We start from the raw sequence: 23,431 nt of genomic DNA, 5'->3' as shown, positions 1-23,431 counted from the left end.
GGCGTGGCGCACGAGCATCCCGCCCCTCTAGTGGGCGGGGCCGTAATGGGAGTTGGGCTGGGGAGGGCGTGGCCTGTGATGGACAGCCGGCGCACCCGCCCTCCGCCCCCTCCCCCCACTGGAAGCCCCTAGCCCGGAGCCCGCCAGCGGTTGAGACCAATGGGAGGCCCTTGCGCGGCTCAGATCGATATTCCAAGTGCGGAGTTCACTCCCGCGGCTGCTGCAGCGTGTGGGATCCGCGGCGCTCTGAAGCCAGGCGCGGAGCGGAGAGGGAGCTGTGCGGAGCGGATCCGTAGCCGGCGCCCGCCACGCCGCACCTTCCCCGCCGGCGGTTGGCGAGCCCTGGGATCTGCATCTCCGGTCCGGCTCTGCTCCGCTCTCCCGCCCTCCTGTCTTTTTCCGCACACGCCGGAGGCCGAAGACCGAGTCCGCAGCGCACCGGCCCGAGGTAGCGGAGACCTGGGAGGGAGGACCGGCTCCCGCCTGGGGCACCGGCAGGGCCGCCTCGGGGTGTGAGTGAGGGTCCGAGGCCCACCCTCCGCTCTGGCGCTCATCCCCGCGCCTCCCCCCCTCCTCCAAGGGCCAGGGCGCCGTGGCGCGCAACTTTGAACCAGTTCGTAGGGCGAGGGCTGCTGACCCCTTGGTCTGGAATGCAGGGGCCCGTCCCCAGACCCATCCCCGGGTGAGAAAGCCGAGCCGCAAGATGCCACCCACCGCCCGCTCCTCTTCTCCCTGGGTTTTAACGCCCCGCTTCTCCTCCACTAACCAGGTGACCTGTGGGCTCTGGGCCGATCACAGAAGAAATTGGCTCCTCCGGAGGAGGTTGCTTGAACAGGAAGGACAGATTACAGCCAGAGAAGAGGCCAGTCGGAAAGTAAGTTTCCTTCCCCCGGCGCTGTGTGCTCACACCTACCTGGAGGACTTTCCACGCCCACCTGCCGGCCTTTCTCTGCGGCCCCGCGTGGCCGCAGGGCGGTCAGAGCCCCAGCCCCAGGGGAATCGGGGATCGTAGCAAGAGCACCCTCAGAAAAGGCATGGCGTTAACGGGTTTGCAGGAACGATTGAAACCCCAGCACTTTTCCATTCATCTTTGTGTTGAGGGATCTGAAGCTGGAGATGTAAAGTGAGCGTCGAGTTGCTGTATAAGAGCTCTTAATTGCCCAGAACGATTAACTTAATTACCTAGAGAAGTTATTCAGAGTGCGCGGATCTCTTTATGATGTGTTCAGGTCCTGCAACTTTTTTTTTTTTTTTTTAAAGTAGGCTCCACACCCCCTGTGGAGCCCAACAGGAGGACTGAACTCAGGACCCTGAGATCAAGACCTGCCCGAGCTGAGATCAAGAGTGGCGCTTAATTGACTGAGCCACCCAGGCGCCCCCTGCAACTTTTCTTTTTTATAAAGAACTATTTTGAGTTCATTTTAATTACACAAGTAACACAGTAACGCGGTGACTTAAAAATGCAAGCAATACAGAATTATTGAGCATGAAAAGCAGATCTACTTTCTAATCCTTTTCTGTTGATTTACATATGTCTTCATTTGTTCAGCAAACATTTATTGAAAACTTACTGTTTCAGGCATAGTGTTGAAGAGCTGAAAATACTGTGGTTAAAAAAAAAATGTGTGTGTGTATATATATCCAGAGAAATCTTTAGATTTTGTATGTGTGTGGGTTTAAGATTTTGTTTTGTTTCACATAAATGAGATCACATAGTGTATATTCTCCAACCTTTTTTTTTCTTTTCAATAGAACCGTGTTTTAGAGGTTGTTTCAGTTTAGTACATAAGCATCTGCCTTAAGTTTAACCTCTGTACAATATGGATGTATACTATGTGCATACCATAGTATGTTCATCTTTTCCCTGTGAGTGATCCTTCTGGGTGCTTCTAATACCCCCCCCCCCAGCAAGCCTTGCTGTAGTGGACATCCTTGTACATGATTTCTAATGCTGACTCTTGAGTATTTCTTAGGATAGGCATGTAGGGCTGAATTGCTGGTCTACAGATTTCTGAAGTTAACATTATTGTGTGCCCTTTTGTAGTGAAATCTGTCTTGGGCTCTGGTGGTATAGCAATGAAAGGTAAGTGGATTAATGGATTGTTAGAGTCTGGCTGATCGGTGATTCTTAGTGTGATGACTCTGCATTTAATGGAGGTGTGAAGAACATGTGAGTGAGGGATGGCTCAGAAAGGGGGAGACACTTCCAGACCCCTGCAGTGCCCCCACCTCTCTGCCCATCAGAAAAATCCTTATCCTTCCAGATCAAGCTCAAGATGCTTTCTCCTTGAAACTTTGGTAACTGTTTCTCCCAATGTTGACCTCACCCTCTTCTGGATTCCTTAGATAATAGTATTAGCCAGCATTATTGAGCTTACCACTACTAGGCACTCTATTAAGTACTTTATACCCCCCTATGTACACAAAACCCTTTGATATAGGTCTTATTTTCCTCTTATCACCATTTATTTAACAATTTTTTTTAGTATTTTATTGTGTGCCAGACATTTTAGGCACTGGGGATCCAGCTAAGACTAACACCCTGCCCTCAAGGAATTTATGCCCCAGAGGGAGATGCAGAAATTTAAAAGGGTAAACGAAGGGGCACCTCTGTGGTGCAGTTGGTGGCGCAGTCGGTTAAGCATTCAACTCCTGGTTTCAGCTCAGGTCGTGATCTCAGGGTCATGAGATCTGGCCCCATGTCGGTTCTGTGCTCAGCGCAGCGTCGACTTGAGATTCTCTTCACTCCCTCCGCCCCTTCTGCTCCGGCTCTCTCTCTCTCTAAAATAAATAAATAAATATTTTTTTAAAAAGTGGTAAACAAATAGTGTAATTTTTGGTACTAATAAACATTGTGAATAAATCAGGGTATGGGAATTAGGAATGACATGGGAGGGGAGATGCTCGTAGGCCGGTGGTCAGGGAATTCTCTGAGGTGGTTGTATGAATAGAGACCTGAATGGTTCAGATTTGGGGGAAGTGTTCTAGGTTGAGGAACTAGAAGGTGTCAAGGTCCTTAGTCAGGAGTGACCTGAATGTTGGAGGATCCGTAAGAGAAAGCCAGAGTGGCTGGAGCAGAGAGGAGAGGATGCGTACAATACAAGGTCAGGGTTCATCTTTACAGAAACCGAGGCAGAGAGAAGAAAGTTGCCCAAGGTCCTACGGGTAGTAAGAGGCAGATCTGGGATTGAGTCCTAGCCAGGTCTTTTTGACATTCTCAGGTTAGTATTTTCTTTCATACTTCTTTGATACCTGGTCATACCGTCTGATATAATTATTTAAACTTATCTGAATGTAGCTACTTTTTTTGCGACTCTGCTTCTTGAAACTAGGGACCAGGTTTGTATCTTTTTTTTTTTTTTTTAATTTTATTTATTTATTTTGAGAGAGAGAGTGCTTGCACGGCAGGGGGAGGGGCAGGGAGGAGAGGGAGAGAGGATCTAAAGCAGACTCCATACTGAGCAAGGAGCCCAACCTGGGGCTCGATCTCATAACCCTGAAATCATGACCTGAGCCGTAACCGAGAGCCGGACACTTAACTGACTGAGCCACTTAGGAGCCCCCAGGTTTTTATCTCTTAAAAAATATTCCCCAGGGGTGCCTGGGTGGCTCAGTCATTAAGTGTCTGCCTTTGGCTCAGGTCATGATCCCAGGGTCCTGGGATCGAGCCCCGCATCGGGCTCCCTGCTCAGCCAGGAGCCTGCTTCTCCCTCTCCCACTCCCCCTGCTTGTGTTCCCTCTCTAGCTGTCTCTCTCTCTCTCTCTGTCAAATAAATAAATAAAATCTTTAAAAAAAAATATTCCCCATAGCCCATAATAAGAGGTGTACCACAGTCATTCTTGAATGAATGAATTACAGCAAGATGCTTCCCTCCCCTCTCTTGCCACCCCTCCCCCATTCTTTTCTCTTCAGAGGCCTGTCCGGGGCAGCAGTGACCTTGGAAAGGAGGTGGTGGTTCATGACTGGGTCATTCAGCCTTCACTCTGCCAACATGGAGCAGCTTCTCTTTCTCTGGTGCTGGGCCAAAGCAGAACAGATGTGCAGGAGGGGCACAAAGATGAATAGAGGTCAGCCTCCGTGCTTTTGGAGCTGACAGCCCCAGGTGGCTGCACAGCCCAGCACTCAACAGGTGAGAATGGTCAGCCCTTCCTGGGAGGAAGGCTACAAAAAGAACTTTAAGAAGAGGTGTTGTGAGTGAGGTCTTGAGGGAGAAACACTGTGTGTCAGCCGGGCACGCAGAAGAGTGAAGGAGGGGATGTCCCAGGTAGGGACCAGCATGTGCAAAGGTCCAGAGGATAGGAATGGAAAGATGGATTTGCCCTGAGTGGCTGGACAGGGCTGGAAAAGTGATGGTGGGAAGCCCTGTTGTTCAGGAATTGGACTTTATTCCACAGACTGGGGAGTTTGTGGAACCTGGGAAAACAGTGTGAGGTGCTCCTCCAAAGAAAAGGGTGAATGGGGAAGCGAGCTGCTGGAGACTTGCTTAGAGGCCTTTGCCAGTGGTCAGCACCCCCAGGCACAAGGTGGCTGAGACCCTACAGAAGAACTGGGAGTCCCATTCCCTGTGGAGTTGTTGTGTCAGGGAGAAAGGAGGTTTTTTTTAGACTCCTCGGTGTCCAGAGTGTCAGAGGCAATGGTAGTCCTATTAGCAACAACACAGAGTGTAGTTGATACACAGGTAACTGGGGATAAGCTGGGGGTGGGGTGGGGGCGGGGCAAGGAACTGGGTAAAAAGCTAGGGGGGCAAGAGAGCTGGATTTTAAGTGCTTCTTTATCTGACATTTATCTTCATGGCAAGAATGAAGATGGCCCAGGGCCAAGATGACTGTTCATGTTCCAGGGTGTGCAATGTTATTTTTATCTCTAGGATTAGAATCATTACCAAGTGAAATTCTCAAATGTGTGACTTTTAAAAAAAAAACAAAAACTAAGTTAAAGGAGAAAAATCTGAGCAGATCAAAGGTCGATGAGATAAAGTAGAGGGCAAAGCAGAGTGACTTGTTATTGTGATGTTACCAACATGGTAAATAAGATTTAAAAACACCAGTAATTGTGAAATCTGTGGATTTGGAATGCGGCACTTGTGTTGAAGCCTCAGTCCCTACAGAAACTCAGAAGTACTCAGCATAGGGCGTTAGAAACACTTAGAATTCTTAAAAAGTTACTGTTATAAACATAATTTAACTGTATAAGCGAGATTTGGAAAATAAAGCCCAAAAGGGGAAAATTGACTTGAACTCTTATCACTCTTAGGATGACTGTTAGCTTATTTATAAACTTCCTTCATTATTTGCTTTTGCTGCATCAGGTTATTAATTTTTAGAAATAAAAAAATCTATCCTTACAACTGACAGAGCACCAGTATTAACATCTTTGGCATATTGCGGTCCAGTCCGTCTTTTCTGTGTTTTTTTTTTTCTTTTTCTAAACTCCATGGTGTGTGTGTTTTAACAGCTTTAAAAGCTGCCCATTAGCGAGGCTGTCGTTATTATCAGTAAATCTGTGGCGTCTTGCTATCCTGGCAGATTGACTGGTTTAGTCAGAGGCATCTCCGTCCCCCCCCATCCCAGCCCCGGGTCCTCTCCCTCTGCTGCCCCAGGACAGTGCTGCACCCAGCCTGCTTTCTCAGCTTCTGCAGCGGAGGGACAGGACTGCTAGCACGTTCGGGCAGCCCCGCAGTTGATGCTGCTGGCTGTTTCTTGTTTCTAATCTCAACTGTGCCTGCAAATGCTTTTCACTTGTTATCTGTCAACCTCTTGCGACTCCGTGAGCTTTGTGCTCCATCTCTGCCTTCCTTATTCTCAACAAATGACCTCTGTTCTTACTTCGAGAGAACTGACACCATTGTGTCTGGTTTTCTTCCACTTTCTGCCCACCTCGATGCACCTTCTTCCAAAATTTTATATAGATCTACAGTCTATTTTCACTTCCTCATCTAGTTTCAGGACGGGCTTGCTTTCTTTTCAAGGTCATCTTCTCTATGAGTACCCTTGACCTCTGCCCCTTCTTCTCCACCTGTTCTGGAGCCCATACTGGTCATCTCTTTTCTCGCCTCCAGTCTTTTCCTCTCTGCAGGCTTCTCCCTTTTGGTTTATAAATTCATGCCATTTGCCTTCATTTTAAAATCTCTCCCATTATTTTGTGTCTCCCATTATTAGCTCTTGTACTATTTCTCCCTTCCCTTTCTTCTGAAAGAATCGTCTTCATTTGCATGTTTTTTACTCTCCCATTAGCTTTAAGGTTTTTCTTTTATTATCCTATCTGTTTATTGAACATAAAAGAAATGTATGCAGCCATATATGTAGTTATAAAGCATAATAAAATAGAGAATGCTTATGAACCTACCACCTGACCAAGAACGAGAATATTATCAGTGCCATGGCCATCTACCCATCTACCTGTTCTTTCTCTTGTGTCGCCCGTCACTCAGACGTAACCACCCTCCTCAGTTATTTGTTTATTGTAACCCAGCTTTTGTTTTTGTTTTTGTAAAGTTTTATCACATATATATGAATGCCTGAACAATACATTATTGACTTTTGCTTGTTTCTGAGCTTTATAAAAATTCTATCATAATGTGTTTAGTCTTCTGGGATGAGCTTCTCTCATTAGACATTACATTAGGGAAGTTATCTATTTGTGTAATTTAAATAAAGATGTTTCATTTTTAATTCCAGTATAATTAACATACAGTGTTATGTTAGTTTCTGGTGTACAATATAGTGATTCCACAATTCTCTACATTCCTCAGTGCTCACCGTGATGAGTGTACTCTTAATCCCCTTCACCTATTTCACCCATCCCCCACCCAACTCCCCTGTGGCAACCATTAATTTGTTCTCTATATTTAAGAGTCTGTTTTTTTGTTTGTCTCTCTTTTTTCTTTGTTTTATTTTTTAAATTCCACATATGAGTGAAATCATTTGTCTTTCTCTGTCTTATTTCACTTAGCAATATACCCTCTATCCGTATTGTTGCAAATGGCAAGATTTCATCTTTTTTATGGCTAATATTCCATTTTTTATATATACACAAATACACACCACATCTTTAATCCATTCATGTATGGATGGACCCTTGGTTTGCTTCCATATCTTGACTCTTGTAAATGATGCTACAGTAAACATAGGGGTGCATATCTGTTTTTGAATTAGTGTTTTAGTTTTCTAAAGGTAAATATCCAGTACTGGAATTACTGGATCCTATGATAGTTCTATTTTTAATTTTTTTGAAGAACCTCCATACTATTCTCCACAGTGGTTGCACCAGTTTGCATTCCCATCAACAATGCACGTGGGTTCCCCTTTCTCCACATCCTCACCTACACTTGTTGTTTCTTGTGTATTTGATTTTAGCCATTCTGACAGGTGTGAGGTGATAATCTTATTGTGGTTTTGATTTGCATTTCCCTGAAGATTAGTATTGTTGAGCATCTCTTCATGGGTCTTTTGGCCACCTGTATGTCTTTGAAAAAATCCTCAAGTTCTCTGCCCATTTTTAATTGGATTATTTGTTTTCTTGGTATTGAGTTGTGTAACTTCTTTATATGTTTTGGGTATGAGCCCTTTAGCAGTTACGTCATTTGCAAATATCTTCTCCCATTCAGTATGGTAGGTTGCTTTTTTGTTCTTTTGATGGTTTCTTTTGCTGTGCAGAAGCTTTTTATTTTGGTGTAGTTCCAGTAGTTTAATTCACTAGACGTGGCATTTCTAAGATTTGTTGCTGTGCATTATGCCATTGTGGGAATATAGCATCATTTATCCTTTATCCTTGAAGGATATTGGGTGGTTTGTGGGATTTTGTAGTTACGAGCCACCTCCTGGTGTAGACTGGCACTCTGTCCACTCTATCCACTTCTGTTCAAGTGTTTCACCACTTGTCTGGAACCTCTTTTGTTTAGGTTTCCATGAATGCCAAAGGCATATCCTCCCTGATTCTTCTTTTAATAGTCTCTCTACTACATTTTTTTTTAAAAAGCTTTATTGAGATATAATTCACAGATACATGCAATTATCAACAACAGTCAACTTTAGAATATTTTCATTACCTCAGAAAGAAACCCTACACCTTCAGCTATCACTGAAGTTGCCTCCCCATGATCCCCATGCCTAAGCAACTACTAGTCTACTTTCTAGCTCTTTAGATTTGCCTGTTGTGAAGATTTCATATAAACGGAATCTTTATCTTGTTCCTGATCTTAGGGAAAAGCTTCCAGTCTTTAACCATTAAGTATGATGTTGGCTGTGGGTTTTTCATAGATAGCCTTTATCATATCAGAAGTTCCCTCCCAGTTCCTAGTTTCTTGAGTGTTTTTATCATGAAAGGATTTTGGATTTTGTCAGATGCTTTCTCTGTGTCTATTGGGATGACCATCTTTTGATTTTTATTCTATCCATGTGGTGCATTCCATTAACTGATTTTGGATGTTAAACCAGACTTTCATTCTTGGGACAAATCCCACTTGGTCGCAGCATGTAATCTTTGTATATGTTGCTGGATTGGGTTTCCTATAATATTGTTGAGGAATTTTCATGTCCATATTCACATGAGATAATGGTTTGCAGTTTTCTTGTGATGTCTTTGACTGGTTTTAGTATCAGGGTAATGCTGGCTTCATGCATAGAATGAGTTGAGAAGCGTTCCTTTGTCTTTTATTTTAGTTTGTTTTTTGGGGGAAGACTTTATTAAAATTTTGTATTTTCCTCAATCTTTGATGGCATTCAGTGTTGAAGCTGTTTGAACTTGGGCTTTTCTTCTTGGGAAGCTTTCCAGTTACTAATTCAAGCTCTTGTTGAAGGTTGATTCAAATGGTCTATTTCTTCTTAAGTCAGTTTTGGTAGTTTTTCTTTCTAGAATTGGCCTATTGCATCCAAGATATCTAATTTATTGGCATACGATTGTTTCTAGTATTCCATTATAATCCTTCTTTAAGATCAGTGATAATAAACCCCTCTTTCATTTCTGATTCTCTTACTTTGAGTCTTTTCTCTTTGTTTTCTTGGTCATTCTTGCTGAAGGTTTTATCAATTTTGTTGCTCTTTTCAAAGAATCAGCTTTTGGTTTCAACAATTTTCTGTATTTTTCTATTCTCTATTTAATTAATTTCTACTCTAATTTCTTATTCTCTTGTGTCATGGGTTGAACTGTGTCCCCTAAAAGATAGGTTAAAGTCCCAAGCCCTCGTACCTGTGAATGTCATCTTACATGGAAGTAGGGTCTTTGCAGGTGTAATTAGTTACATTAAGATGAAGACATACAGGATTCTGGTGGACCTTAAATCCGATTTCTGCTCTTCTTATAAGAATGTCGTTGAAGACGTAGAGAAGAGAAAACCATATGATTATAGAAACAGATTGGAGTGATGCTTCTATTAAACAAGAAATGCTAAGGATTGCCAGCAACCACCAGGAGGTGGGAGAGTGTCATGGGGCAGATTCTTCTTCAGAGCTCCAAAAAGGAAAATTTTGACTTCTAGCCACCAGAACTATGGGAGAATACATTTCTAATACTCAATTTGCGGTATTTTGTTACAGCAGTACTAGAACATTAATATAATTTCCTTCTGCTTCCTTAGGTTTAGTTTAGTCATCTTTTTCCAGTGTCTTAGGCAGAAGGTTGGGTTATTGATTTGAGATCCTTCTTCTTTCTTAATACAGGCATTGACAACTATCAGTTTCCCTTTAAGCACTGCTTTAGGTGCATCCCATAAATTTTGGTATGTTATGTCTTCATTTCATTTGTCTCAAAAGTATTTCCTGATCTTCCTTTCGATTTCTTCTTTGACCCACTGGTTATTTAGGAGTGTCCTGTTTAATTTCCACATATTTGTGAGTTTTCCCAGAGTTCTTTCTGGTACTGATTTCTGATTCCACTGTGGTTGAAGACCAGACTTTGCATTACTTCCACTGTTTTAAGTTTATTGAGATTTATTTAATGGCCTAGCATATGGTATATCCTGGAGAATGTTCCATGTGCACTTGAAAATGGTTCTGTTATGCTGTTCCCAGGTAGAGGGTTCTGTACATATCGGTGAGGTCTGGTTGGTTATAGTGTTGTTCCTGTCTTCTATTTTGCAATTCTGATACCAGTTCCAGTGTGGGGGTTTTTTTTCTGCACACCAAGCAATTCTTGGGCCAGCTGGGTGTCCTACAATTTAACTTAATCCTTAAGTTATCTACTTGGAGATTGCATCAGATCCCACAGGTTCAGGACTCAGTCCTACAAGACTACCCTCCTACCTGCCACTTCAGACACCATTTGTTAAGTCCACGTTGTCACCTGTGCATCTGACTGACCAGCTATAGGATGGAGGTTCCAACAAGCCCCTCCTTTAATTAATTTGCTAGAGTGACTCACAGAACTCAGGGAAGCCAGATGGAAGTGCTATAGTGGGCAAGGTCTGAGAGAGAACTTTAATCTCACATCACTTAGAAAATTCCAAGGGCTTTAGGAGACCAAATATATATTTCTTTTTCTTTTTCTTTTTTTTTAAAGATTTTATTTATTTATTTGACAGAGAGAGAGAGCACAAGAAGGGGGAGTGGCAGGGAGAGGGAGAAGCAGGCTCCCACTGAGCAGGGAGCCCGATGTGGGACTTGATCCCAGGACCCTGGGATCATGACCTGAGCCGAATGCAGAGCTTAACCAACTGAACCACCCATGCACCCCCCAAATATGTATTTCTTATTATAAATCACAATATCACCTGTTTCCTTGTTGACACTCTGCACAGTTTTGTTCATTATTGAAAGTAGGTGTTGAAGTCTCCAACTGTCACTGGGAAATTGTCTTTTTTCTTTTCATTTCTGTCAGTTATTTTTGTCATGTATTTTATGTGCTATTATTAGATGTATATGTTTGTAATTTTTATATCTTCCTGTGGCAACTTTTATCATTATAAAATGTACCTTTTTGTTTCTGGTAACATTGTTTTAAAGTCTGTTTTGTTTATCAGCATAGCCACATCAGCTTTCTTACGGTTACTGTTTGCATGATACATCTTTTTCCATTCTTTTATTTTTAGTCCACTTGTGTCTTTGAATCTAAAGTTTATCAAACTTTCTGGATGTGTAGGCTATTTTTTTTTCCCCATTAAATTTGGGAAGTTTTCATTCACTATTTCTTCAAGTATTTTTCCTGTTCCTTTCTCTTGGTCTCTCATTACACATATGTTGGTGTGGGCAATGGTGTCTCAAATTTCTATGAGTGTAAACGAACCCAAGCCCGGCTGCCTGATGCGCAGCAAAGCCAATCACCAAGACAGGTTTGCAGCAAGGAAAGGGTTTATTTGAGAGGCAGACAAATGAGATGGGAGGGCAAGCCTCAAACCCACTTCCCTGAAGGGGGACAGAACAAGTTTTTTATAACCTTTAGGGGTTGAGATTATATACATATTGATGAAAAGGGCTGGGAAACTTCTGACTACTCATGAGGAATGATGCAGTGTGTGCACTGAGCAAACATGTATGTAACATATGTCCCATGTTCACTTTAGGGGTAGACAATGCCAGAATGAGACAAAATTCAGCCCCTGATGTCAGGACGTTATCTTAGGACAGGGAGAAGGGGTGTGGGCATGCTCCAAGGGCTGGTATAAACTGGAGGGGGTCTTGGGCTCCTTATCTTGGGTAAAGAAGGCAGGGCCTTGCTTGTTCCTAGGCTGGAACCACATCAGTTGACCTTGAGTCCAGGCTTCTGTGGAGACCACAAGTGGATTTGATAGTGGGGTCTGAAAAGACACAATAGCTGATTAGGGGGAAACAGTTCTCTGAGAAACAAGCTTTAAGCTTTCTGCTAGTTGCAACCTCATTAACCCTGTGGGGCTCAGTTTCTTGATTTTTGGTTTTTTTTTTATGATTTTATTTATTTATTTGTCAGAGAGAGAGAGAGAGCACAAGCAGGGGGAGCTGGAGAGGGAGACCAGGCTCCCCCCTGAGCAGGGAGCCCAATGCATGGCTAGATCCCAGGACCCTGGGATCATGACCCGAGTCCAAGGCAGATGCTTAACTGACTGAGCCACCCAGGCACCCCTGTTTCATGAGGTTTTATTCAGTTTTCTTCATTCCTTTTTCCTCTCTGTTGTTAGATTGCATTATCTTTTTGATCTCTTCTTGCTGGCTAATTCTTTCAGTTCTCATCTACTGTTGGACCCAACGAGTGAATTTTCATTTCAATTACTATACTTTTCAACTCCAGAATTTCCATTTGGTTCTTTTTTATACTTCCTATTTCCTTATTGATATTCTCTATTTAATGCAACATTGTCATCATCCCTTTCTTTATTTAAAATGGTTTTAATGGTTTCTGTCTTTGTATATTAAATTCTACATCCAGTTGCAACCGCAGGCAGTTTTTGTTGGCTGCTTTGTTTCTCCCTGGTGTATGGATCATACTTTTCTCTTTCTCTGAATGTCTCAGAATTTTTTGGTAGAAACTGGACATTTTAGACAATTCTGGGTACTGCTGCTTCCTCACCACCACCGCCTTTTAATGGGATGTTCTCGAGCTCAGTGTTTTGAGATTTGTTCTGATCCCAGGCCTTCTCTCCCTGGCTCTCTCCCCCTCACCACCCCTGCTACTCCAGCAAACTGGCCAGCCTATAGTTTATTTAGCCCATTGGTCCAATTGATCTACCAATCTCCTCCCAGTTGCCTTTCACCCAGGCAGAATTTCTGAGCCAAGGCTTGAGCTGGAAATGGGGACAATGTCACACTTCTCTCTGAGTGATTCTCCCTCTTCAGGAGCTGAGTGCTTGGGGAAGGGAATTCGCGGGGCCAAGGGGCAGGCAGTACCCTCAGTTCTGCTCAGTTTTCCTCTCTTGGTTTGGAACTACCACGTTATGAGTCTGGGCAAGGGCCGTTGGGGCCCCATATTCTGGGTGCACCATGCTCAAGGTAGAGCCATCGTACACCGGTGGGGACTAGATGGGAGAAGGGCACCTCTACCTCTTGGCTGCATTAGCCTACAACTTAGCCTCCACATCAGGATGAGATGGAGAGGGTGAGAGGTGCTGATGCCCTGCCTCTCCTGGGAAGAAAGCCCACTGACTGGTAGCTGGGTGGAGAGGGATCCCTGTGTTCTTGGCTGCACCAGTCAAGTGGACTTTCCACCTTGCTGAGTTCAGAGAGGGGAGGGAGTGTGGTCTTGATTCAAACAGCATAGACTCTTACTGTTCTTACCAAATTTTAGGAGGTGTTCTTGAATAAATGTTTCTTCATTTGCTATACGTCTTTAGGATCATTTCCCGAGCCTTTCCATGTTTGTTTGTTTGGTTTCTTTAAAATAATTTTCACCAGTTTCACTGGGGAGCTCATCTGCACAGCTTATACCGCCATGCCAGAAGTCCCTACCCTTCTACTGCATTTGACACTTGTATTAGAATTATGTTATGTTTGGCTATGGATAACAGAAAATCCAAAGCAATATGGCTGTTAGTGAAGTCTAGAGGCATGCGTCCCGGGTTGGTGTGGCATCTCCAAGGTCATGAGGGATGCAGACTTCTTTTCTCTCTGCTCTAGAAAGCTAGGATGCAGCTCCCATCTTCCTGATACCTCATGGCTTTAAGATGGCTGCCAAGACTCCAGCCCTCTAATCCATGTTACACACAGCATAAATGAGGAAGGAGTAAGGACCAACCTGCTCTTTTAGGGAGCCTTCTCAGGAGCCCTGACAAACAGCTTTTCCTTATATTTCCTTGGCCAGAACTTTGTGTCTGTTTTCAGCATTTTTAAATTAGAAGATTTTGTTGTGTAAAACTCCAGCTACTTACCTTGTCTTGGAAACTCTGGAGCCCAAGAGTAACTGCCTTATTTAGGTGGAGCATGTTAAAAAGAAAACCACAGGATCAAAATGGCATCACTTAGGTTAAGCCCCCAAGACTATAAACCAGGGTTTCATACCTAATTAATTGCAGTTTCAACCTCCTGCAGAAATACAACTCTTAATGGGTTAGTCAGGAGTTTTCTGATAAGCACCAATGAGGTAATCTGTCACATGGGTCTTCTCCATCCCCTAAAGGAAGATGAGGAAATCTGCATAGTAAGACCCTCTGCTCTAACCCCTAAGGGAAGGTGATCTTGCCTGAAACAATGTTTTCTCTTTCTTACAACTTTCATGCCCCACCCTCCTTCCCTTAAAATCTTCCATTTTGTACATCTCCTGGGAGCACCCCTCTGCTTGGTCAATGCGACGCTGCCCCATGCATGGATCGTTTAATAAAGCCAATTAAATCTTCAAATTTACTCAGTTGAATTTTGTTTTTTAACAAGGTCAGTGCCTGTTCTTAGTAGTAATTGAGTTTAGACTGTTGGCTTGGAGGGGGAAAGGAATAAGTAAGGGAGAAGAGAGCCAGGTTTGCATGGGGCACCTTCTGAATGTTGGATACTTGTTTGAAAGTTGAGCAGTCGTGTTTTATTTTACAGCAAGCAAATGTGTCAGTTGTTTTTGTTTTGTTTTCTCAGTCATTCATTCAGCAAATATTTACTGAGAAGCTTAAATAGAAGCGCTGCTGTAGTGCTGGGAATACAGGTGAATAAAGAAAACCGACAGGGGGTCCTGCACTTGTGAAACTTACATCCTGATGGAGGGACAGCCCGTAAACAAGTAAAATATATATTACTGTATCAGGTGGTAGTTGAGTACTCTGAAAAATAAGCAGGAAAGGACTATAGGGAGTGGGAGTGTTTGAAATATAAACAGGGTAGGGGCACCTGGGTGGCTCAGTCATTAAGCATCTGCCTTTGGCTCAGGTCATGGTCCCAGGGTCCTGGGATCGAGCCCCGCATCGGGCTCCCTGCTCAGCGGGGAGCCTGCTTCTCCCTCTCCCACTCCCCCTGCTTGTGTTCCCTCACTCGCTGTGTCTCTCTCTGTCAAATAAATAAAATAAAATCTTAAAAAAAAAAGAAATATAAACAGGGTAATTAGGGGCAAGCCACAGAGAAGGTGACATTTGAGCAAAGACCTAAAGAAGGTGAGGAAGTGAGCCATCTGGATAAGGGGTGTTGGGAGAGGGTTGTTTTTAAGCCCCAGAGAGTGTGGGGTGGGGGGAGTCCCTGAGGCAGGGGCAAGCCTTGCTTTGTTGCAGAAACAGCAGGATTGGAATGGTTTTAGCTGAGTGAATGAGGGGTGAACAATGTGAGGATTGGCTGAAAAGCTTACTGCAGTCATCTGACTTCCCCTTAAGGGGGTTTTCTGGTTTTTGTGTTTAGAAGAGACTTTAGGGACCAAGAACGGAGGCCAGAGGTTACTTAGGGGGGTTGTTTGAATAGTGCAGGTGAGAGGTGCTGGTGGTTGGGACCAGGGCTATAGTGGGGGGTACTGAGAAGTGACTGGATGCCGGATGTATTTAAAGATGGAACTGACAGGATTTGCTGACCATCTACCTGCAGGTTTGAAAGGAGGAGGCTGTTCTTGTCAAGGGTTAATGCAAGTTTTCCTTGGGCAAGTGGAAGGACGGAGATGGGAGAGACTGGCAGAAGCAGGGAAGGGGCAGGATATTGGGAGCTCAGTTTTAGACAAGTTAACGTTCACGATGCATGTTAACTATCCAGCAGGAGATGGTGAGGCCCTTGGATCCTTCCGTGTGGAATTGGGAGTTACTGCGTATAAGGGGTATTGCTGCTGGACTGAATGAGCTCACCAAGGAATGAGTACAGACAGGGATGGGATCCAAGCAAGGGCTGAGCGGCGAGCCACTCCAGCACTGAGGACTTTGGGGACTAGTAGGCTCCTGTGAAGGCCTCTGAGAAGGAGCTGTGTATGGGGGTGGGGGGGTGGGGGGGGAGGGTTGGAGGAAAACCAGGAGGGGGTGGGCGCTTGGGGCCCAACCTTGGACAGTTCTCCCTGCTGAGGGAAGGACTGATGTAGGTGGGCTGGTGGTTGAGATGTTAGCAGGCTCATCTGTGGAGACTGGGGATAGGGGCTAGGGAGTGGAGGTCAGAGGAGCAGCGGGGAGAGGTGGACGTGTGGCACGTCCTCCAGGAGAGCAGAGAGGGAGGGGACGAGGGAGCCGCACAGCCGGACTGCCGGCAGCACCAAGGGCTCTTTCCAGGTTCCTGATCTTGAGGCAGCCTGGCTGTGTTGGGTCTCATCCGCATGTAGCTGGGAGCAGACAGACATGGAGTCCGTGGGGATGCAGACGGAACCAGAGCTGGAGTTGGGCCAGGTGGGCGTCCGATGACAAGGGCAGCCAAGGAAGTTGAGGTGCATATGATTAACCATGGAATGGAAACATTTCCTTTTATTCTGACAGGCTCAAGCACTTCTCTTTTTGGCCCTGTCCAGTCTCTTTATGATTTAGAACCATTGAATTTTTTTCACTGTAGGCAGTCCAGCCAGGTTTTTCCTTTTTTTTTGTCTCCTGTTAGTAAGCTAACCTAAAAGTTGTGCCAAGGGGCGCCCGAGTGGCTCAGTCATTAAGCGTCTGCCTTCGGCTCAGGTCGTGATCCTGGAGTCCTGGGATCGAGCCCCGCATCGGGCCGCCTGCTCCACGGGGAGTCTGCTTCTCCCTCTCCCACTCCCCCTGCTTGTATTCCCTCTCTCGCTGTGTCTCTCTCTCTGTCAAATAAATAAAATATTAAAATAAAATAAAATAAAATAAAAGTTGTGCCAAGCCATTTCAGTCTCAGAAACCCCCAGTTCCTGGGGATGTGAGGAGCAGCCCCCCAGGCCTTCCCCCAGCAGGTCTTCCAGGGTAACTGGCCTGTGGCAACCCCTCCCACACCAGGCACCTAATGTTTGAAGGATTTCTTTTATACTTTAATACTGTCCTCTACTGTTCTCTCTTAACCTGCTAATGAACTCCTGAGGGCAAAAAGTGTCTCATGTCTTCTGATGTGCATAGCGCTTAAATGGTTGGCTTTCAGGCTCTAAATTATATTCATTAATGTTCCACCGCCGTTGTGAGGGATGGGCTGTTTGTGCTGCTCACGTTCTCTGTCTGGGAACCTTCTGGGCCACTGCTTCCCAGCCTGCGGCTTAGTGTCAGGTTCTGTCGTCCTGTCCTGTCACAGGATCCGCGGCTCCTCTGCCTGTCTTGGGAGGACTGGCCCAGTGTTCTTTCTGAGAAGCCCCACCCAGGGTGAGCTGGTCATCTTTGTCAAGTGCTGAAATATTGGAAACAGATGTCTCCCTTCCACATAAGGTCGTCGGTCTCAGGGGCTTGTGGAAACTGAGCTGCCCATCTGCCTTTGGGCCTGGGCCCCTCAGGTTGCAAAAGGATTGGTTAGGATACCAAAGGGATTTTTATTTTTATACAAAAAAGATCTCCAGAGACTGGGAAGGTGGGTAAGATGAATTTATTTTGGAGAATAGCTGATATAATTTGCACCTGTGGGAGGCAAGATAATTTAGTGTGAGGAGACCTTTGAAGACCTGTAGTTCTAGAAGGAATATGTGAGAGCCAAATTTGCCCTTGCACTGAGGCGAGGAGGACAAAACCCACCATGAAATCCTAGGTAGAAAGCACATAGGGATCTGTCTGTACTTCATCTCAGTGAGCGTATATATAACATCCGGGGAATGATGTTTGTTCATCGCTGTGTCAGGGAACACGTAAGAACCTTGTCTGCCAGAGGCTTACAGTGTCTCAGGGTGCTGGGAGCGTGCTAGGCATCAGGAACCAGTGTTGGCTGATCTGGAGGCAGCCTCTGTGGAGGGAGAAGACTTGGTCCCCAGTTACAGTGGAGGCTCAGTACGTGCCAGGCCTGTGGTGTTGACGTTGGTGGCACTGGAATTCAGATAAGGGACAGAGCCCCACTAGTATGAATGGAGGCCACACTGAGAGCAGGACTTAAAGGATAAGGAGGATTAGCTGGGCAAAGGAGGGGAGCCCAGGGGTCAGGTGTGAGGAAAGGGGGAGGTGCCGGAAAGAAGAGTTTGAACCAGTTCTCAGTCTGGGAAAGTGGTTCATGCTTTGGCTGTTTTGCAGGTCCCTTAGACTCTGTGGGAACAGATTTCCACCCCAGACATGCTTCTCCCCATTCCTCCTCATCTCTGCCAAACTGGAAAGGGCAGTGTCCCCCGCAGGTCCTCTCAAGGCCGCTGGATGGCTGAGCCTGGAGGGCCCCCTCATTTGTTTAATCCTACCCTGCATTCATTTCCTCTGCTCCTTGTAACCCTATAGGTTCCCCCCCCGCCCCGGAATCTTCATTCTCATGCCTGCCCAAACCATATTTCTAAATCACAAATATGAATCATGTCCTTTGCGTTAAAAACTGGTGATTCTCCACTGTCCACAGGACAAAGTCTAAACTTCAGGCCTGTTATAACCTGGCCCCAGCCTCCTTTTTCTGGCTGTGTTCTGGGTCTGAGTGGCCATTTAGGAGAAGTAAAAATATTTTACAGTAAAGTATTCAAATTTTCTATAGTTCATGGTGCTAAAAGCACTTGGGATGTATGATGCCAACAAATTTTCCTTACTAACCATTCAAAGCTGCAACACAGAAACGTTTATATCTATAATGATCCCCTATCGCCAAGGAAAAATTGAAATCTGGTTAGTAACTCATATTTTAAAAGACAGAAGAAGGGACGCCTGGGTGGCTCAGTCAGTTAAGCGTCTGCCTTCAGCTCAGGTCATGATCCCGGGGTCCTGGGATCGAGTCCCTCCTTGGGCTCCCTGCTCAGCGGGAAGCCTGCTTCTCCCTCTGCTTGTGCTCTTTCTGTCAAATAAATAAAATCTTAAAAAAAAAAAAAAAAAGACAGAAGAAAGATAAACGGCACCTTTGGGGAAGGATTTCTACCCAAAATGACAAAAATTTTTTAAAAATCTATGCTTAAAAGCTAAGCCTCAGGGGCGCCTGGGTGGTTCAGTTGGTTTAAGCAACTGCCTTCGGCTCAGGTCATGATCCCAGGGTCCTGGGATCGAGTCCCACATCGGGCTCCCTGCTCCTCGGGTTGCCTGCTTCTCCCTCTCCCTCTGCTGGTCCCCCTGCTTGTGCTCTCTCTCTCTCTCTCTCTGTCAAATAAATAAATAAAATCTTAAAAAAAAAAAAAAAGATAAGCTTCAGATATCCGGAGAACATACGATGCACACAAAGGAACTCTGAGGTGGTCGCAGGCACACAGATCCTGATGGATTCTATCAGGAAACAGGGAGACCCTAGATAAGCAAGATTTGAGGGATGGCAAGAAAGCAACCACAGATATCCCAGACTCCTCTAAGCTGGCTCCTACTCGGTGTACACGGAGCTGGGGCCTGAGGCCCTTAGCATCCAACGTGCCATTCCTTTTTGGTCACTCATTTGAATGGCACTTCTTGGAAATGGAGGCAGGTTCTTTTTTGACTGCGCGCAGGGCAGATAAGAAGCCAAGCGAGACACATGGGAGTTGGCTGCCCTGAGCATGTTTCAGAAGTGGTCAGATCCCCACAGAGCGAATGAGAAGTAGAAGAGTGAGAGTCTTGGGGGGGCCTGTGGTGAGGCCGCCTTCCCTCAAAGAGAGCAGATCTCTTGGTCAGCAGTTCTTGGGGCGGCCGTGGCAGTTTTGATTGGGGAGTAAGGGTCATTTCTAAGGAGGCAGAATCCTCAGTGCCCTCGAGCCGAAGGCGGTATGTTCTAGATGCCCTCAGGTACAGGCCCCTGTGACCCCACCCTCCCCTGCCAGGGGCACATTCACCCCGGAGAGGAATGCAAAAGGATATGGTGTCTGTTTTAGCCACCCGATTCAGTCGGCAGTGTGGACATTCCATACCTACGCACTTGGAGAGGGCCGCGGTGCAAGGATTCGTGGTGGTGGAGCTGTTCCTTCCCATGGAGGATGCGGTTGCCTCTTTCCCGGCAGCGAGCCGGTGGGGGTGGGAAGGGAGATAATGCTGCCCAGCAGAGCGGGAGGCCGCCTGGATTCTCCGAATCCTCCCATGGAACTGCCGGTGGCCTGAGAAGCCTGAATTGTGGGTTAGTTCGTGGCTGTCCTGCTCCGTATAAAAGGTGGCTGAGCCTTGGTATCCAGTGAGGTTTTGCAGTCAGTCCTTACTGAAGTCAAGCCAAGTTGGCCCGAGGGAAAGCAAAGCTGCAGGAAACATGGACCTCTCTTACACCTTCTTGAAAATGCAAGTCATGTTGCCTAGGAAATACTTCTCTCCCCTGGTGTGCCGCACACGCCAGCACTGCAGCCATGGAAGAGACAGCCGGAGTTATTCCAAGAAAGCTCTGGAAGCTTGACAATAAGAGGAAGTGTCATTTCTCCCCTGCGTCAAGGCTGGGGTTCTGGGAGTGCACAGGGCCGAGAGGAAACCGTGCTCAGCTCTGGGAGGTGAGTCCGTGCCGGGCTCCTGCACACGCTGGCTGGTGTCCTGGCCGGGCTGGGTGAGGGCACGCATGGGGCCGTGTGCAGAGACTCCCAGTGCCTGATGCGGTGTGATGAGAGAGAGGGTGCCAGTTGGCTGGAAGGATGTAGGTAAACAAGAGCAAATATCTACAGCGGTGTGCAGCCTGCCCGAGCTCCGAAGCTGGCTGCTGGACTTGGCTGGCAGCCTCTCAGCGGACTGGCTCCGGAGCAGAGGGGAATCCGCAGGACGGATCACAGAAGGTGCCTCCCCCTGCTAGTTAGGAGGACACTTTTAAAGCATTTCCTTCTCACATGACCAGGTGGCGTGGTGAGGGTGAACTGCTTGCTCGAATGGTGGGTAAAGGTGTGACCGTGGACACAGCGATGGAGGAAGCTGGGGGTGAGACGCCCAGGAGCCCTGAGCCGTCCTTCCTGGCGACCCTGGGTGACCCACAGGTCACCCTGGTGTCCGTCCACAAGCGGTGGTCCTTCAGGAGGAACTCTGGGGCCAGGGGCTCCACCAGGCCAGTGACTTCGGAGGAGGAAGGAGAGTTTTCCCAGAAGGTTTTGAATGGAACACGGGGAATCCGTTCCAATCAGGTCAGTGCAGTTGCAGAAGGGCTAAAAAGCGGAGGGGGACTTGGACCGGGCTTACAGATGGAGGCTTCTCCCAGGTCCAGTGAGCAGAGCAGTGAGGGATCAGGGAAGCCGGTCTCGGGGAGGGAGCTGGAGGCAAGGTGGATCTCCAGAGACAAAAGTCCATCATGGTAACTCCCGGCTTTGGTTGCTTATTTTAATTAGGATATTTTGTAAGCCCCCGTGGAGCAAAAGTTTTCCAAAAGGCAACTCAGACAAAAATGGATTTTCCCCTCTTCTTATTTTTTTTTTAAATGTGTACCTTATTTTGTTAATGTCCACATTTCGACTAAAGAAATATTTTGAGCAGGTTGCTGCAAAACGAAGCTGCTTTTCTTAAGCAAATGGAAGTTTTGTTAACCCAAAGGTCAGGTCATGTTCAAAAGTAGGGCAGTGTAACGTTTTGTAAAAATGGTGCCTTCCCGTAGCCTTTCCAGGTGGGACTGCTGGTTTGTGTGGGGTTTTTTTAGTGACGAAGGCAGATAGACAAAAATACTAGTTAGATACAAAGGAAAGTTTTCATGAGTCTCTTGCTCTTTAAGAGCTATTTTTGTTTCTTCTGGTTTTTATTGTTTACAAAGTCCCAAAGCTAAAGGAAATTTTGTGAAAAGAGGTTTTTGAAATGTACTCTGCAAAAGATTTACACCTGTTGAAGGAGATTTATGAAACATATTTATGCAGTGTATGGTCAGCTTTTATATTGTTTAGCTGAGTGTCTAAGAGAGCAAAATATTAAATTTGGAGGGGGGGGAAACGCCTATTTCTTTAAAATGTTCAGACGACTGCTTTACAAAATCCAGCCTGTGTCTATTTGAAGGTGAAATATTCTAATTTTTAATGGCTAATACTGATCTCGTGTGACTAGGGGAGCAACCTGAACCTGGCTGGGGGAGCCCTTTGGAAAGGAGGGTCCATGTAGAGGCCGGGGTAGAGGCTGTGGTCCTGAGGGTCTGGTGCAGATCTGTGCTCTTCCGGTGCCGGGCTGGGGGTTGTGGCAGGTGAGTCTCGGTCTCCTCCAGCTTCACATTCCCCACTGCAAAATGGAATAAATAAGTCCCACCTCCTGGGATTGTGAAAGCACTTTGTGGAGTACTATAGAAACACAACACGGTATTGTTTCTGCCAGAATTAACAATATTCAGTAGAATTCCCAACTCAAGATGTGTTTGGTGCTCTCTGAATGCCTGGTAGAACTGTATCAGCCAGTTAATCTGTCTGAGCAGAGTTCCAACTATTTCTTTCTAAAGCTCTGATTGTAAAAATAACATGTGCTCATTATGGGGCACTGGGGAATCAAGAAAAGTATTAGGAAGAAAATGTAAGCAACCATATGCCCCAGCCATATATATGTACATGTATCTGTTTATTTACAGATATAGGAGCAGGTGGTACATGGTATTATACACCTTATATTTTATACTTAATGTTTTGTGAACATACACCCACACACATGTGATATATGTACATCTCTATGTCATCAGGTTTAATTGCAGTCCCACTTTTAAAATTAGGATTATTTTTAGAAAGAATTTAAATGAGTTACTCTCAAATGGGGGAAATTTGTAGTAACTGGTTTAGGATGATAAGAACCAAGCTAAAAGTCATTTACTCATTTACATGAGTACTTGTTTATTGCCAACAATGTGTTGACCCAAAATCTGTGATAAATCAAACTTTGGATCTACTTGAGAGTTAAGTTATTTCATACTTGGTATGTCTTTTTGATGATAGCCATTCTAACAGGCCTGAGGTGATACCTGGTTGTGCTTTGATTTGCATATCTCTGGTGATTAGCAGTGCTGAGCCCCTTCACATGTACCTGTTGGCCATCTGTATGTTTTCTTCAGAGAAGTGTCTATTCGTTTCTTCTTCCCATTTTTTAATCGTGTGTGTGTGTGTGTGTGTGTATAAATATAAATATATGTGTGTATATATATATACACACACACGTATTTACATATTGCTGTTGAGTTGTAGGAATTCTTTATGTATTTTGGATATTAACCCCTTATCAGATTTGTGGTTTGCAAATATTTTTTCCCATTCCATGGGTTGGCTTTTCATTTTGTTGATGGTTTCTTTTGCTGTGCAGAAACTGTAGTTTGATGTGGTCCCACTTGTTTATTTTTGATTTTGTTGCTTGTGCTGTGTCATATCCAAAAAATCATTGCCAGGACCCACGTCAAGGAGCTTTTCCCCCTGTGTTTTCTTCTAGAGTTGTATGGTTTTCGGTCTTCTATTTAAGTCTTTAATCCATTAGGGTTAATTTTCGTGAATAGTACAAGATACGGGTCCATTTTCATTCTTTTCCATGTGACTATCCAATTTCTCCAGCACCATTTATTTATTTATTTTTAAAGATTTTATTTATTTATTTATTTATTTGAGAGAGAGAATGAGAGAGAGAGAGAGAGAGAGAGCACATGAGAGGGGGGAGAGTCAAAGGGAGAAGCAGACTCCCCGCCGAGCAGGGAGTCCGATGCGGGACTCGATCCCGGGACTTCAGGATCATGACCCGAGCCGAAGGCA

General features: G+C 45.4%; 1 protein-coding gene across 5 annotated transcripts in view; it reads left to right on the top strand.

Moving 5' to 3' along the window:
* The first annotated feature begins 252 nt into the window (after positions 1-252).
* The window catches only part of ATP7B (ATPase copper transporting beta), a 74,486-nt gene continuing 51,307 nt past the window's right edge, over positions 253-23,431 (top strand). The window contains exons 1-2 of one of the 5 annotated variants that reach the window (XM_045869382.3): positions 253-448; positions 770-874. Coding sequence is in view for 3 of the 5 variants with exons in the window: in XM_064586143.1 (XP_064442213.1) it covers positions 20,579-20,866 (288 nt within the window). In the remaining 2 variants the exon portion in view is untranslated. Of the gene's footprint in view, positions 449-769; positions 875-3,913; positions 4,131-20,113; positions 20,252-20,379; positions 20,867-23,431 lie in introns of those variants that run through there. The other 4 variants (XM_064586144.1, XM_045869380.3, XM_064586143.1 and 1 more) reach the window with 4 other exon arrangements.

The sequence above is a fragment of the Mirounga angustirostris genome, unplaced genomic scaffold, assembly GCF_029215605.1.
Source record: "Mirounga angustirostris isolate CCGP_5_RB_7025 unplaced genomic scaffold, mMirAng1.0.hap1 SCAF_3, whole genome shotgun sequence".
Lineage (NCBI taxonomy): Eukaryota > Metazoa > Chordata > Mammalia > Carnivora > Phocidae > Mirounga > Mirounga angustirostris.
This window is presented reverse-complemented; position numbering and strand designations above follow the sequence as displayed.